The sequence below is a fragment of the Prunus persica genome, chromosome G6 (assembly GCF_000346465.2).
Source record: "Prunus persica cultivar Lovell chromosome G6, Prunus_persica_NCBIv2, whole genome shotgun sequence".
NCBI classification, from domain to species: Eukaryota; Viridiplantae; Streptophyta; class Magnoliopsida; order Rosales; family Rosaceae; genus Prunus; species Prunus persica.
Window position 1 is genome coordinate 5167584 of NC_034014.1, and position 18097 is coordinate 5185680.

Sequence of the window (18097 nt, forward strand, 5' to 3'; positions counted from 1 at the left end):
CAATTTGCTGCGTTGGTGATCATGTAAGTGGACGAAGACCACACAGTCAAAAATCAGGGGTTCCAGGTTTTTGGTAGCAGATATTTGGATATGGTGGTGGAGTGTTTCAAGGGGGGTTTGGAAATTTAGGGTACTGGAGGGAATCCTATTGATAAGGTATGTTGCAGAGATGACGGTTTCTCCCCGAAAGGGCCTAGGCATATTGGCACCAAAAAGATAGGCGCGAACTACTTCCAATAAGTGTCTATTCTTTCGTTCTGCCACACCATTATGTTGAGGGGTGTAAGGGCATGAGCGTTGATGAATGATGCCATGATCTTGTAAGAACTTATTAAGATCATGGTTGAGAAATTCTCTGCCATTGTCGGAATGAAGAACCTGAATTCTATTTTGAAACTGTGTCTCTACCGTTTGATAGAATTGTTGAAACTTGGAACTGACTTCCCTTTTGTTTTGAAAAGAGAAACCCATGTCATGTGTGTGCAATCATCAATAAACGTGACAAACTATCTAGCTCCACCTGGAGTGGTAATTTTAGCAGGGCCCCAAATATCAGAATGAACAAAAGAAAAAGGAACTAAACTTTTATTTGAACTTAATTGAAAAGAAACACGATGGCTCTTAACCAGTTCATAAATATCACACTTAAAACTGAAAATATTTAAATAGAAAATAAGAAGGAAATAGCTTCTGTAAATATCCAAAGGAAGCATGTCCAAGACGGCGATGCTATAACCATACTTTGGAAGTTTTCTTCTCAACACTTGTGCCCCTAATTTTGTAAGCTTGACTGAGGCTGGCTTCACTGTCAGATGCCACAACCAATCGTCTTGCTGCTGAGAATGTCCTGAAAAACACAATAAGTGGGCCAAAAGGTTACAGTGCAATTCAAAACCGTAGTAATTTGGGCAATAAACAAGAGATTATAATGTAAGGATGAGACAATCAACACAGAATCCAAAGTGAGGCGAGTCAGAGAGAGAGAGAGAGAGAACCCTCCCCAATTACTGGAGAGGGGGTACCATTGTCATTAAACACCACCGATTGAGAAGACGGTGTATAAGAGGTAATTTGTCCAGGATCAAAAGTCATGTGATTAGTGGCTTCGGTGTCAATGACCCATGTGTTTTTCTTTGAAAAACTATGTAAAACATAACCCTGAGCACCTGTTGTGGCTACAGAGGTAGAGGCGGGAACCTGTGTAGTCGGAACAGTAGGACTTACAGGAGCTGAGTCGGACGATGTGTTAAGTGATTTGTCCCTATTCTTGTGCTAAGCTTTGGAGTGGTCCCACCTAGGGGTGGCATTTTAGATCGAAAAATCGCAAAAACCAACCTACAATTTACCGCAATGGAACCGCAATCACGGGAAACCAAACCGCAACCGAACTGCATCTGCGGTTGCGGTTACGGTATTTGATTTTCAAAACTTGCAGTTACCACAAACCGCGACTATATTTTTTTTATTATAAAGAAATTGCATTTTGTAGATAACATTAGTGCTCAAACAACACAATAGGGTCCTTGAAATCCACTCACCACCACCAACACTTGAGTTTGTAACTTTAATTTGTAACATTGGTGCATTGCATTTTCCTTTTAGTTTGTAACTTTAATTAACTTTGAATTGGATTTTTCCTTTAGGTTGTAACTATAATTCATTTTGCATTGCATTTTCCTTTTGGTTTGTAACTTTAAAGGATTTGGAATTGGAATGCTTGAGAAGTTGAGGTTGTGAATGCTTGAGAAGTTTAACTTTAATTGGAATGCTTGGAATTGTAACTTTAATTTTCTTTAGGTTGTGAATGCTTGAGAAGTTGAGGAGGTTGTGAATTTATATATGCTTGAGAAGTTGAGGTTGTGAATTTATTTATTTAGGTTGTGAATTTATATTTTGGGTTCAAGTATGCTTGAAATCAAAAGGCTTCAAAAGAAGCATCAAAATTAGGCCTAAAATGTGGAAGATTGGATTTTTATGATACAAAAAGAACTTGTGGTTTTAAACCGCTAATTCACGGTAACCGACCGTTTTTGCGGTTTCAAAAATCACAATACGGCAAATAGTCGGTTGGTTTGTGGTTTGGGCAAAAATTCACGGTTATCGAACTGCAACCACCCCTAGTCCCACCAATCCGGGTACCCAATCAATTCGTAACAGCCAGCACGGATATGTTTGCTTTCCACCACAGTGAGTGCATTTGTGTTCCAGACGAGAGCTTGTGACTTGAGTCTAAGAAGCACCATTGGTAGAAGACGGAGGGCCCCGTGGACGTTGAGTGGTCAGGATAGCAGTGTCTGGAGTGCTGGTCATGGTCAGTCGTTGTTGAGCTTCGTGACGGACATATGCAAAGGTTTGGTCAAGGTCTAATTTGGAATCTTTGCCCAGGATTTCCCCTCCGGACTTGATCAAACTGAGGGTCGAGTTCGGCAAGAAAAAGGTGAACACGAAGACGATCCAGTTCTGTCTGACATTCAGTCATGTCGGCATCACAGTGCATGCGATTGAGAGTGTGGTGATCAATCTCCTGAAAGATGGTCTGCAGCTGGCTATAGTATTTGTGCACAGGTGCACCATTCTGTTTAATGGTGAACGCCCGTTTGTTGAGATCGAAAAGGAAAGTTTCATCCCCACCATCAAAGTAGGTTTTCTTCACGGCATCCCAGATTTCTTTGGCGGTACTCAAACGAATAGAATGACTCATCAAGTCGGGAGACATGGAGTCAATGAGCCACCCCTTCACCTGAAAGTTCTCCGTACACCATTTGCTGTAGGTGGAGGAGAGCTTCGAAGGTTGTGGGGCGTCGCCGTGAGGTACCCCAATTTTTCGCGGGCAGCAATATGCATCTCCATGACTTGAGACCAAAAGGCATAATTGGTCTCAGTCAAGATGATGCAGGTAGGAAACGGAGTGTTGTCACTATGAATAGTAACAATTTGGGAGGTTGGTGGCGTGGAGGACAGTGGAGTGGAGTCGGTGGGTTTGGAAGTTGAGACAATATCCATGGCAGTGGAATGATGTAAGAATAATAGAAAAATATGTGGGATGTGTATGGAGATCTGAATTTGGGAAAGATAAATATGAGGGATATGATTTAGGGTTTGTGTTTGAAGAAATTTGATATGAGGATTTAGGTTTTGTGTTTGAAGAAATTTGATATAAGGATTTAGGGTTTGTGTTTGAAGAAAGTTTGAGATGAGAATTTAGAGACAACCAAGGATCGATTGCTTTGATACCATGCTAAAATATAAATATGGTTTGAATGTATTAGGTTAACTTTATTCTTCTCCATAAGGAGGTATATATAAGAGTTTACAAGGTTCTATACAAGGAATTAGATACAATAAAGAATTAGTAAAGTATCTCGTAATTATACCATGATTTATCAACTATATAAAATAAGAAAGTAAATCCCTTAATTAATCAAGGAAATAAATCTCCTTGATTAATTAGGAGACTCACGTCAACACCATCCACATTCAGTTTGAAGCCACCAACAGCAAGGGGCTCCCAAGCTAGAGCAACCTAAGTCTTGAGAGTTTTGGACTGGGGAGCATAAGCATTAGAGAACCATTATCTTGCAGCATTCAAAATAACAATCAGCGGGCTAAAAGGAAGGGGTTCCTCATTAAACACATATTGATTCCTCTATTTCCATATATACCAGCAAGTAAAGACAAACCCAATGCTCCATGGCATCCCAGCACTCCAACTATTAAAACCAACAGGGAAGCTGATGATCTATTGCACTAGGTCCTCGCTAAGCACAGAGCACAACTTTCCAATATCCCACCAACCATCAATGACAAAGCTGTTGATATTGCAGTTTAATTGCTCTGGGGTTAAGGTGTCTGTATGATTCAACAAAGGCTCAGCAGAAATCTAGTGGTCTTTCCAGAAACGAACAGCATCCCCCTTACCAATTTGCCATTGCATTCCTTTACAAGGAGGTCAGCATCATGTAGGTTGGAGCAGCCTCGTTTTGCTTTTAGGGAGGGTGTCCTTCTATGATTGCACCACATGTCCTTTTTCATTTTTTTTTTTTGTGTTTTTATCTTAAAGAATTCATTAAAAAAAAATTTATTTAAAAATCAGAAAAATATACATAAAATTGCTACAAACTCCCCACGACATTATCTTGTATTATGGAGGTCTAAAGTCATGATTCAAAATATTTGAGTTTATGATAATGATTGGTTCAAAGAAACAAGAGTGTTAGTTCAAAGAACACTAACTAGTGCTTCGGTTTGTCTAGAAACAAACATGAGTTTTTTTTTGAATTTTTTGTGAAGTGTCAAAATTATATTTTTGGAGCATGAGAGAGTATAGAATGTCACAAGGAGTTCGTAGTAATTTTTGGTGTCTTTTTTGGATTTATAATTTATTTAGTGTGAATTTTTATTGCAATTTGCAACTTAACAATGACAAAAACAGTCATTGCCGTTTGGGAATCTAGTCAAGTTGTCTTTTGGAAAAGATAGTACTTGGGATTAAATGTTTATCCAATGCGGTGTGGTCCAATTTATCCATAAGCCAGTTCAGTTTTCGATTTTGGAGCAGAATCTGTTTTTTATTATTTAAATAATGTTTTTTTTACAAAACTTAACTAAAATTTTATTTTTAGGGCTTAAAAATTCACAAATGGCCTAACTTCATACAAAGGGAGGTGATTGGGCCTAGAAAAGATAGGTGATTTGGAGTTGGGTGTTGGTAATTTTTAACAACAATACTAAAACCTTGCAAGTGCACAAATCAAATGATATGATAGTAAGCAAGCAAGGATCATTTCCATAGAGATTGTAATCTAAAGAGATGTTTATCAATGTCACGTAATGAAAATTAAAACACAAGGACTTCCACACACACGCCAACACCAAGGGGGGTTTTGATTTGATTTTGTGAATAAAACAAAATAAGGAAAAGAAAACAAAACAGAATTAAAATTAGAGTTTAAGAGAAATTGGTTTAGAATCAGTCAAGAACAATAGCTAGGACTCACTATCCACCTCTAACCAATCAATCAATCCATAAACAACAATAGATAATCAATTTCTAACAAGCATATGATGACGACACTCACAACAAGATCATGGCATTTGACTCGAGTTGCATGATTTTCTCTTAAGTGTATGTAAAGTGTATGACATTTACATCAATGCGTGTATTCCTAAATGAAATCCAGTATGGCATTTACTCAAATTAACAATCAAGAATCCATTACGATCAAAGAGGATATGAGTGTCACAAAAACCCTAGAACATGACATTTGTTATTAGGAATTCAAGAATCGATTTCTCATAACTAGTTCTTAACCCAATTATTCGTTGCAAACAAGAACACATTCAATATGGCAATTGACCTATGTTCTACAATAATTTAATTCAAATACATGCTTCAAAGTTAGCTACTCAAAGAAACAAAATATCAGAATTCACATAACATAGAGAAACCGAAATCATCACGCTTGTAGAAACTGGAAAATCCATTCAAACTTGTTTATAAAATTGAAATCATGTTTAGGGCTTCAAGATTAAGCCCTAACTAACAATAAATAGTTACTCATGTTCTTGGATGAACTCAAACATAAATACATAAGAACTGAAAATTAAAAGAAGAAAGGAAAAGAAAGAACTCGCTGACAGCTTTATCCTCTTGCGCAGTTGATCTCCTTAGGACGTGAATGCTTGTTTGGGAGCCTTGGCTAGCCTTTTATATGACTTATATTAGAGTCATAAACCCTAAAATTGACTGAAAGTCGTCCAAGTCTTGGTAAATAAGGAATCCAAATAGGAAAGTAAAGATCACAATTCCTAACTCCACAGGGAAATACAGCTCAGCCCAATTGTCACACGATTTGGGGATTTCGGCCTTCTAGAAAAATCAGTAAAAACATATTTTAGAAAGATAAATGTCTTATCTTTCCAATCATATATTGCACGTACTTGAAAAATTCTGGAAGGCTTCCGTTTCTTCACATTCACATAATATGCTATCTTGTCTGCACGTAGGCTAACTTTACTTGTAATACTGTACCAATTGGCGATGTAGAAAATTCTAGAAAAATCATAGATTGAACTTCAAGATGTTAGCTTTCATCTCCATTTGGCCTTGTGCTAAAATTCCTCCGAAAAGTTAATTTTCCCTTAAAAACCTTCTAAGGGTGTAGAAAAGCTGAAAATAAAAAAGGTAAAGTAATAAGCCATTTTTAAATCTAAAACCTAAGTAAAAAGAGTACATAAATGAGTATATTTAGGGCTCGTTTGGTACGTCGGACTGTACTGACTAATTTTCGTCGGATAGTATTAATTTGTTCCGGAGAGTACTGACTATTTATCCATAATATTATAAGGCGTTTGGTGCTGTTCCGGATAAATAGTCTGACTAAGTTATACTGTGTTTGGTGATATTCCGGATAACATCATATCAGACTATTTTTAAAATAAAAAAAATTTCTTTGATAATTTTAATGGAAATTGAGATTCAAATTACACGAATTTTTTTTGGTAAGATTCATATGACAAGATTTGTTTTTCAATTGTTTTTGCCAATATTTTTTTTCTTCATATAACCCATTATCATAATTGTAGTATCTCATAAAAATTCCAACATACTCGCATACATTAATAAAAACAGTACCAAATAATGTATAATTCAAAGTGATCACATACTAAGGTGATAAGAGCAAAATGGAAAGTTGTTCATAAACCAAACTACATCAAAGAGTGAATCACAGCTCCCTCGCCCCAAGTAAGAGAAGAACAAATGCTTTTCTCATAGCACCATCCAATGTCAAGAATGTTCTCTCATCACTTGCTTTCTCCAAAATTAGCCGTAGTGCCTTAATTTGGTCATTAATAGACAAGTCCATCTTTGCCAATTCAGCAGCAATGTCAGGTCTTGGTTTTGATCCTTTCACCAAACTATTAGTTATAGTTTTCAATTGGTCAATAGACTCAGAAATCATCTCACCAAATGCTTTAGCCATTTTCTTTTGAATATCAGTATCTACATTTCGTTTGCGGTGTCCACTGCTTGAGCTAGCTGAGTTTTGTTGATTTGATATTGGCAAAGAGGCAGAATGATCTGGTTCAACCTCAACTTCCTCATCATCATCATTGACATCAATGTTGGTTTTTATAAAGAGAGCCTCCTCTTACTTTTTTTTTTTTGGTGTGGGTTGAAATCTGATCTCATTAAAGAAACCCAGAAAAAATAGATTACAAAGCAAGTCACAAAAATCAGGTAGAGGCACCTAGACCTCAAAACCAAGGCTAGAACCAAGCTTCTCACCCAGACTAGTTCAAAACTAAACAAAAAAAAAATACATAAGATAACATAAAACAAGGAATTCGGACAGCACCACCCATAACCAATCAACAATGTCCCAAACGCAAGACCAAACCCACTATAGAAGAAATCGTAACCAAAGGTACCAAAGGAAAATGGTGATGACTCAATTGTTGTTGCTGCTACTGTTGTGAAGTTTGTGTATTCATTTAAATGGTTTAATTTGCTTCGGTAATAGGATTGTGCAATTCATTCATTAAGCCCATGTCCAATGTTTCTCATTTGTAAAATAGGTCCGTTTACGATTTAGCTTTCATTCATGTAAGTTAGCATAACCTAATTTCAAAAACGAAAAATACATAACCTAATTCCACAAAAATTTAATAAAAAAAATTGAAATATATAAAGAATAGAGAAGAAGCATATTGGAGAGAGTATGAGAGAGAGAGAGAGAGAGAGAGAGTGAGAGATGGATATCTAGAGAAGAGTGAAGAAAATAACATTTGGAGAAGATAGCAGAGAAAAACCCTAGGGAGAAGAAGAAGAAAAGAGCGTTTGATTTTTTTTCGTAGAACGCGTGCTTAGCCGTATAATTAAGCGTGTATTATCTAAACCGGACTGTGTGGATTGTATTAGTTAGTCAGGTAAGGAGAGTATTAAAAGCTCAACCCGTATAAAATAGTCGGGTGATTAAATAATACAAGTTGACACCAAACACCTGACATAGACTATTTACTCCTATCCAGAGTCTAATACGGTATACCAAACGAGCCCTATGGACTTATGATTGAGCTTAGGAAAAGATTAGTTATGATTTTAGAAATTTAGCATTAGTGTTAAATATTTTATTTAAAAAATAAAAAATACACAGCTAGCCTGTTTGTTCCGGTCCAAATTTTTCACTATAAAAATCAAAACTGGACCAATCAGATTCAGTTCAATTTTTGGTCAACTCGGTCTAATTTCTATCCTCATATCCGACCCATTAGGGTTGAAGACCCTTACCCTTGGAGAACATTGCCATCCCTACCTAGTTTGTTTTTTGAAATGAACTTTTGCGGGCACCGAATATATGATCATCCTAATAAAAGTAAAAATCAGGACATATATATAGAGAGAGGTTTATTAATTATATTATGATCTCGCCGAGGATACTTATCATTATTCTTTTCATCTTTCTTATACAGCCTTAGATCATATCCACATATTATTATCAGATATGTATTCGTATTTTCATAGTCCATGGTGTACAAGTCTTATATGTATGACCTATGAGAAGAAAACAAATTGTATAACACAATTGTTTTCGTTCAATAACAATCCACTGAATTGAATTCAAGCAAACAAACGTATGATTGGTGCCAGAAGAAATTAACCACTGGCCTTTATCCACGTACGTATTTCTTCCACCACACGTTGGTCGAAATGTGTTGTTTCTGGGGCTTTTCCACCCAGCTTCCTGGGGTCAATTTTGTAATTGTAATTTTAACAACCATAAATACAACAAACAGTGGTTGCGAGAACAACAGTATTCGAAGGAAATGAAGACGTCTCAATTTGGAAAAGCAATTCAACAAGGACTGTCTAGATAAACAAAGTCATGGGTGATTCCGACCAAAAAGAGTCATGGCGTGACTGAGAGAGTGAAGCCCGGGACTTGGTCAATTCTTTGCAAGTGACTAATGGAAGCAAGTCAAAGGTTTTTGTCTTTAGAAAGCAAGTCAACCGTGGATGATCGTAATGACCGGGACTTGGTTAAGCGCATTACTCAATCTTATTTATAACCCAGTTTGCCATGCCTTCATAATCAAACTCAAAATTCAGAATGGGGGTTTTGGTTATGAAACTGATTTTATTAATATACTCACTTGTGAATGGAGCATTGTTCGTTCGCTCCATGCATCTGAAAATGGGAGGCAACGAGACCGATAGGCTTGCACTGCTAGCCATCAAAGCTCAAATAAAGCAAGATCCTCATACTGTATTGAGCTCCTGGAATGAATCCATTCACTTTTGCTCGTGGCACGGTGTCTCCTGCGGTCGACGCCATCGCCAGAGGGTCACAAGGCTAGACCTCCAATCTCAAAAGCTGGCAGGGTCCCTATCCCCACACATAGGAAATCTAAGTTTCCTAAGGGCACTAAAGCTCCAAAACAACAGCTTCAGCAATAAAATCCCTCCAGAAATTGGGAATTTACGTAGATTGCAGGTACTATCTCTACACAACAACTCATTTAGTGGCCCTATTCCATACAACATATCATATTGCTCCAACCTCATCTTCATGAACATCGGTTTAAACCGGTTGGTGGGTAAAATTCCATCTGAATTTGGCTCTTTGTCGAAGCTTCAACAATTTGTTTTACAAGGTAATAATTTAACAGGAAAGATCCCTCCTTCCTTGGGAAACCTTTCGTCTCTCGAGGTACTTGCTGCAACACAAAATAACTTGGTGGGAAGCCTCCCTACTTCTCTGGGCCAATTGAAAAACTTAACATATTTGTCATTGGGTGCAAACAAGTTAACTGGTACCATTCCTCCCTCCATCTATAACCTCTCCGCTCTTGATACTTTCTACCTAGCATATAATCAAATTCAAGGGAGGCTTCCATCAGACTTGGGAAAAACTCTTCCTAATCTCCAAGTCTTTAACATTGGTACAAACCAATTCTTTGGATCCATTCCTCTCTCACTATCTAATGCCACAAGTTTACGGCAATTTTCAATTCCATATAACAACCTAACGGGACAGGTGCCCGATTTCCGAAAGCTTCATGACCTAGAGCGATTCTACATTCATCAGAATCATCTTGGAAGCGGTACAGATGGTGACTTGACTTTCCTCACGGACTTGACCAATTCCACGGAGTTAAAATACTTGATTATGCATGACAACTATTTTGGAGGAACGTTGCCCACATCAATATCCAATCTCTCAACCAAGATTGAAATGTTTTGGTTTTACAGAAACCAAATACATGGAACCATCCCAACAGAGATAGGAAATTTGGTCAGCTTGGAATCATTGGGAATGCGGGAAAATAGCTTCACCGGTAGCATCCCCACTGAAATTCAGAAGCTTTCAAGCCTTGTGGAATTAGAGATTTCTTATAATCAATTATCAGGAAGCATTCCGTCCTCTTTAGGAAATTTAACCAAGTTATACAGACTCTTCTTACAAGGAAATAATCTTGAAGGCGTCATCCCTTCCAGCTTGGGAGATTGCCAACGGCTGACAGCATTGTCTTTATCTAATAATAAACTTAGTGGCGCAATACCTCAACAAGTTATCGGCCGCCCGTCCTTATCACAGCTTTTGAACTTGTCCACGAACCACTTTATCGGTTCTCTTCCGACGGAGGTTGGGAAGTTGAAGAATCTAGGTGTACTGGACGTTTCTAATAACATGTTATCCGGAGAACTTCCTAGTAGCCTTGGTTCATGTGAGAGTTTAGAAGTCTTACACTTGCAAGACAACTTCTTTAAGGGGTCTATTCCCTCATCTATGATTGGGTTGAAAGGCATAGAAGAATTAGACCTTTCTCGCAACAATTTGTCGGGTGAAATTCCAAAATTCTTAGGGGACTTTGTCTTCCTGAAGAAACTAGACCTATCATTCAATGAATTTTGGGGAGCGGTACCAACTGGAGGAGGTGCTTTTAAAAATGCAAGTGCGATTTCAATTACCGGCAACACCAAGCTCTGCGGGGGAATTGCTGATCTCCAACTGCCCAAGTGCAAGTCCCAAAAAGGAGGATCATCTCGTAGCTTGAAATTAATAATCCCGTTAGTACTTTCCGGATTTGCTCTTCTTGTAATAGTTATGGTGATGTCCTATTTCTTCCTCTGTTCGTCAAGAAGGAAAAGGAAAGAGATTCCGTTGAGCACATTGGCGAACCATTTTTTGCAAGTGTCATATGCTACTCTTCTAAGAGCTACTGACGAGTTCTCTTCGGCTAATTTGATTGGTGCAGGCAGTTTTGGGTCTGTGTACAAAGGAATTCTTGATGATAATGATAAACATCAACTTGTTGCTGTGAAGGTGTTCAACTTGTTACGCCATGGAGCATCGAAGAGTTTCATGGCCGAATGTGAGGCTTTAAGAAACATCAAGCATCGAAATCTTGTCGAGATTTTAACTGCGTGTTCAAGTGTTGACTTCCATGGTAATGACTTCAAGGCTCTGGTTTACAAGTACATGGACAGAGGAAGCTTAGAGGAGTGGCTGCATCCTCCTACTGAAATTGAAGAGATAAGAGAGGCACTCAATCTAGAGCAAAGGCTAGAGATTGCCATTGATGTTGCTTGTGCATTGGATTATCTTCATAATCATTGTGAAACACCGATAGTTCATTGTGATCTCAAGCCAAGCAATGTTCTTTTGGACAACGAGATGACTGGACATGTTTCTGACTTTGGACTCGCAAGATTTCTCTCCCAAGAAGCTGGTATTAATGTTTCCAACAATCACACAAGTTCCATTGGAATAAAAGGAACGGTTGGTTATGCTGCTCCAGGTAAAATTTTCTATCATATATGCTTTACTGTCCTTTTTTTACTTTTAATCTTACATAATTCAGCTATTTTATATTCACAAATGTGCTGACAATATTTTATGATGTTTGAATGGTAGAGTATGGTATGGGAAGCCAGGTGTCAACAAATGGAGATGTCTACGGCTTTGGCATTCTCTTGTTAGAGATTTTCGCAGGAAAGCGACCCACCGACGACATGTTTAATGGGGACCTAAACCTTCATACTTTCGTTAAAATGGCTTTACCTGAGCGAGTTACGGACATTGCAGATTCAACACTTTTTGAAGGAGGCAACAACGAGAGAAGAGTTGAAAAAATTGTGGTGTGCTTGAATTCAATATTTAGAATTGGAATTGAATGCTCTGCTGAATCTCCAACAGAGCGTCTAAAGAACATCAGTGATGCTGCATCTGAACTACATTCCGTTAGAGACGTTCTTCTTCGATAGGAACTTTTTCTGCTACGGGTTTGTGTGATATGGGGTTCTTCTTAGAGATGTTTTTATGCGCTGCCTGAGAAATACTCTTGTTGCTGCTACAGTATATGAGTGTTCTACTACCCTTTTTTTTTTCTTTTTTTTTTGGGGTCGAACTTCTTCTTCTACTACTACTAAGTCGTTTTATTTGTGTGTTTGGGCCTGAAGCCCTTAGAAATGTGATCAAAACAACTACAATATTGTCTAAATCTCTTATCTTAAATAAATCTGAATGTGCACTTCATCCCATTGCCTATTTTATAAAAACTAATTGTTATTTCTTAGATCAATTAGTGTGTAGTTTATTGCAAATTGCAACTTAACGCCGGCAACAACAGTCATTGCCATTTGGAAATCTAGTCAAATTGTCTTTGAAAAAGACAGTATTAGGAATTAAATATTTATAAAATCCGGTGTGGTCTAATTTGTCCATAAGTTAGTTCGTTTTTCGATTTTGGAGTTGGGCTTAAAGTTTTTTTTAGGGGTTATAAATTTTTTTTATAAGTTTTTTTTTTTTTTTTGGTTTTACCAAACTCAACTAAAATTTTATTTTTAGGGATTAAAAATTCACAAATGGCACAATTTCATACAAAAAAAGGTGATTGGGCCTAGAAAAGAGAGGTGATTTGGAGTTGGGCTTAGGAAAAGATTGTTTACGAGTTTAGAAATTTAGCATTTAGATTAAATATTTTATTAACAATTTTAAAAATGCACGGCGGACCCAGTCCAATATTCACTACAAAAATCAAATATGTACCTTATGTCATATCCACATGTTATCATCAGATATGTATTCGTATTTTCATAAAGTCCATTTTGAACAAGTCTTATATGTTTTCATTTAATAACAATCCACTGAATTGAATTCAAGCAGACCGACGTATGATTAGTGCTAGAAGAAATTAACCACTGGCCTTTATCAACGTACTTCTTAAATCACAGAGCCCAAGAGGCCCAAGGCTCATCTTCTGATTAATTGAATATATATATTTTATATATATTAATTAATCATTGACCCAACTAATTAGGCATTGATCTAAAGACCAAAACCCACGAGCCACTCAATTAGGCCACTTGCATAGCACAATCCAAACTATTCTATTTCCAAGAGTAATGCTTATTAACACCTTTAAGAAACTCTAGTTTTCATTGTAGAACTAATTTCAACTCAAACATGTTTGCAATGCCTTTTACAAACCAACACTGATCACCTTCTTCTTCTTCTACTTCCTTCGACTCCCAAACACACACAATATTAATGCCACTTTCGCAGGGATCCTCCAGATCGAAATGGCACATCCGCAGTCGGTATAGCGAAACATTTGTTTGCTTGTGATGCATGCCTTTATTTTTTAATCAGCTTGTGAGGTCGTGCAATTGAAAACAGAAAGCCTCCTCCTCTTACTAATTAACTCTCTCTGAACTCATGGACCGTTGGAGACCCGCGTGTCCCTTAGAGAATGGATAGCAATCAGCCAACATTTCGCTGTACAACAAAAATCTTGGCCATTAATGCCTACGGGTAGCGGGAAATCTCAATTTTACTTTCAATCAACCCACTAGATGCCCATTTTCGTGTTCATAAAAAGCCAATGTGAAACATTATAAAGTCAAAATCTAATTTATTTGGTAGAATGTTTAAATATCATAAGATAAAACCGCAAATTGTCGTCAGTTGCACTTGGATTGGAAATAATGAGTCTAGTTTAATTAGGAAGTGGTGTAGGCCAACGTGGGAGCGAAAGAGGGAAGGCCTTCGTCAACGCATTAAAAGACATGGTTCCACCTCCTGGACTGATTCTCCCTCGAACAAACGCAGTTCTTTTACCGAAGTTGAAGGTCACAATATCTCCACCCAAATCTAGATATAAAATATCCTCATCGTTTGTGTCAAAAGCCCGCACCCTGGCAAAGCAACATCCTATCGTCGTTGCCCAACATTTATTAATTTGTGGATTTTCAGCAACTAATTCCTTCAGGTCAACCCTTTTTATCAAACACCATTTCATCAATCTGCTTGCACCATCCGCCTGCTGATCATCTTCTTCTTCGACTTCTTTCAACTCCCAAACACACACAATGCCACTTCTGCGGGGATCCTCCAGATCAAAATGGCACATCCGCAGACGCCCTCGACACACACCTAGGCACTCAACACGTTCAATCTTGTATTCGGGCTTATGGAATTGAACGAAACGACATAATTCGTTGTTGACGACAATGTCACCAGTAATATTAGCACCTGTCGAAATACTGTTGTTTATGTTGTTGAACGGATCCACCCCAATAAGAAGGCCACCAAAAACCAACCAGCACACCATTCCATTGTAAGCAACGCCTGGAGTACAAGAGTGACAAGTAAAATTAAATCCTCGGGAGCTCGATATAACTGACTCTCTCCATTCTCCAGTCTCAGAAGAGAAGATTTCCACAGCGAATTCCAAGAAATTATGTTCAACTACAGGTGCAGGAATTCGCACCACCCTGTACCTATACTCAAGCTTGTTGTTGGAAGTACTTGTCCGATCATCCATCATTTCCTCCCGGTTATAGTAGTGATGATCGCACGTGAATCCCGTTAGTACTGATTCCAGATGAACACGAGGGGTGGGAGGAAGAGCAATCCATTGCTTGGTGTATGGATTGCAGATGGAATAATCACGTGCAAATCCATCCTCTACGCAGCACAAGATTAAGTCATTATATGTCCCCAACACATATGACTCGATTTGTCTGGTTTGATCAAAACAAGGAAGGAAACTGAGAGATAAACTGCGTGATTTGCACCCGCTCGGAAGCGCAGCCATGATGAAAGATTCCCAAATCGGATAGATTCTGTTTATTGGATTCTTGGTTTTGGAAAAGAATAACATCACATCCATATCAGTGTATCTTTCAACCAATACATCATCATCACGAGGAAACGGTTTAGGAACTGGTGTCGGCCAAGATGGGCGTGAAAATGAGTAGGCTTCAGCGTCATAAAGACTCCGAGCATTTTTGGGCCTCCCTCCACGTCTCTTGAACGAAGTTCGTGTACGGAAGTCGCATGCTACAATATCTCCATCCAGAGCTACATATAAGATATCCTCATCTTTTGGGTCTAAAGCTAACACCCTAGTCCGCCACAATGCGTATATACTAATTACTGGATTATTCTCCGTAACCAGTTGATGCCACGAAAACTTTTTTATCAAAAACCATTTCATTAATTTGCCCCCATGCGACTGCTCTTGTACTTCTTTCCACTCCCAAACACTCCGAGTCTTGCCGGTCCCTGAGTAGCACATCCGTAAACGCCCTTGGCACACGCTTAGACACTGAAGACATATATCAGTGTCTTCGGGTGCAAAAGCAGGCTTATCAAATGCAGTGAAACGACAGAATTGATTCTCAAAAATATAAGCACTAGTACTACCACTACCACTAGTGGTCTTAGGGTTGTTGTTGAAGGGATCCAAAGCCATAAGAATTCCACCATTAGCAGACCAATACAACATTCCTTTGTAGGCAAGCATTACCGGATTGATGTCATCAAAGTTAAGGAAGTCTTGGGGGCATTGTATAACTGACTGTGTCCATTCACCAGTCTCCGATGAGAAGATCTCCACCCTGAAGTGCGAGGGATTCGGTCCACGCTGACGAATTCGGTTCACAACTCTGTACCTATACTCAGAATTAAGCTCGATGCCAGCATTTTTACTAGTTATACGATCACCGTCGAGCTCCTTGCAGTTATAGTAGGCACCGTCGCATATGAATCCCGTTTTTGCTACTGCTCGATGAACTCTTGGTGCTGGAGGAAGAGCAACCCATTGCTTGGTGTATGGATTACAGATGTAGTAATCACGTGAAAGACCATCCTCTGGGCAGCACAAGATTAAATCATTATACGTCGCGACCACAGCTAGCCGACCAAAGCCAGGGACGAAACTAAGAAAGAACTTGCGGGTCCTGAACCCAGACGAAAGTGCGGACATGGTAACAAATTCCTTATCTCGTTTATTTCGTTTGGTTGCCTCAAAAAATAATGTGTCCTCAGTTGTACCTTTTCGCACAGAGAGAAAGCGGAGGACAAAATAAGAATTCGAGATTAGAGCAGACCAACGTTTAGACACACACTTACATTGAAAAACGATTTTATTGCGAGGAAGTCGACAAAGGATTTCAACCAACAGATGTTGAGGAAGATCATCAATATTCATCTTTGGTTTACTATTGCTTCCTTTGGTAGCAGATTCGCCTATAAGGATGCACAGTGGAAACGTCTTGGAGAACTAAAAATTTTCAATACGATATAAAGGAGGGTCCGGAGGGAAAAGGGAGGGACTGAGAGGAAAGAGGATGAGAGGGGAAAGGGAGGGCAAAGGGGGCTGCGGCTGGGATTTCTTTCCTTAGGGTTTTCTACCATTGAGGGAGAGTAAGTTTTGCTTTATATATTACATTTAAAAATAGTTAGCATTAATTAAAAGTTTAAAATAATCTTTAGAAGCTCCTGGAAGTCTCCTTATTTTAGAAGGTGGATCGGAAGGGATCTTGAGTCTCTATATCTAGAATTTACATATTTACTTGCATTTCGCAACATCTGAATCGTCTAACCAATCCAATGTTTATAACTTGGCCATATTAGATAAGGTAATTTATGGTACTTTTAAAAAAAAATTTAAATGATGGTAACTTGACGCCGTTACTCTTATCTCTCTCCTCTCAAACAACTCTGTCCTCCCCATTTCTCCTCAAACTCCTCCTCGACTTTGAGAGTTGACCTGAAGCTTCTTGGACGGTCCATGTTTTTTCTGATGTTATGTTTTTTGTTCTATCTAGTGTTATGTCCGCATATGTACCTTTGTTTGTAGGTTTAAATGTTGAAATGGTCCCTGTGTTTTACCTTATCGGCCAATTTAGCCATTGTGTTATTAATTTGGCCAATTTAGTCCCTGTGTTTGTATCTGTTAACAAATTTGATCATTTCGGTCAAAATTATGTTAAAACCTAAAAAAAGAACATTTAAAATTAATTTAAAATTTTGTAATTAATTATAAAGATTTAAACTCAAATAATAATAATGCTAAAATGATTAAAACCCACACAACCTCAACCTCCAATGGTCTCGATTCCTGTAGGAAAAAAAAAGGTTTCTTAGTAGAATTGATGCCTACTCTTTTCTTGCTGCAAATTTTCTTGTATCTTATGTTTAAGATTTTCTCATACTCTACCCTTCATCTCTCTCTCTCCTCTTTGATCCATTGGTCTGAATGTCGTCGACTTTTGCTACAGCCAAGATGATCAATTGGCAATAGAGTCGTCAAGCTTACAGTGACCGGCTATGATGATCTTCATGATTTGTCAGAGAGAGAGAGAGACAGAGAGAGAGAGTTGTTGTAGTTTAGGTGGGTTGGAATGGTGGTGAGGGTGGCTATGGTTTTGGGGTTGGAGTGGTGGTGGTGAGGGTGAGGGTGAGGGTGGCTGGGTTTGGGAGGTGGTTGAGGTGTGTGCGCGAAATTGGGAAAAGTGAAATTTAAAATAAATATATTCCATTTTCAGTTTGAATTTAAAATTTTATAATCAATTACAGTTTTTTTTTTTATAATTAATTTTATATTTTTAAAGAAATGGATCACATTGACTAACATATACAAACAAATTGGCCAAATTGATAACACAATGACTAAATTGGCCTATGAGATAAAACACAGGACCATTTTAATATTTAAGCCTTGTTTGTATCCCTTCGACCCCAAAAAAAAAAAAAAAAAAAAAACTGTTCATTTTTCTTTGTTAGTTCCAGCCTTTTGGGCTTTG

The 18097-nt window shown here is 38.1% G+C and overlaps 2 protein-coding genes across 2 annotated transcripts; one reads left to right on the forward strand and one right to left on the reverse strand.

Annotated features, from left to right (window-relative positions):
* On the forward strand, window positions 9195-13160 carry LOC18773606 (probable LRR receptor-like serine/threonine-protein kinase At3g47570). The gene is made up of 2 exons (XM_020565227.1): window positions 9195-11802; window positions 11919-13160. Exons 1-2 carry the CDS (start codon window positions 9195-9197, stop codon window positions 12266-12268), a joined length of 2958 nt encoding a protein of 985 aa, XP_020420816.1. The 3' UTR covers window positions 12269-13160.
* Window positions 13868-16371, reverse strand: LOC18775522. Its single transcript, XM_007207634.2, has one exon. It carries the CDS (start codon window positions 16273-16275, stop codon window positions 14002-14004), a length of 2274 nt encoding a protein of 757 aa, XP_007207696.2. The 5' UTR covers window positions 16276-16371; the 3' UTR covers window positions 13868-14001.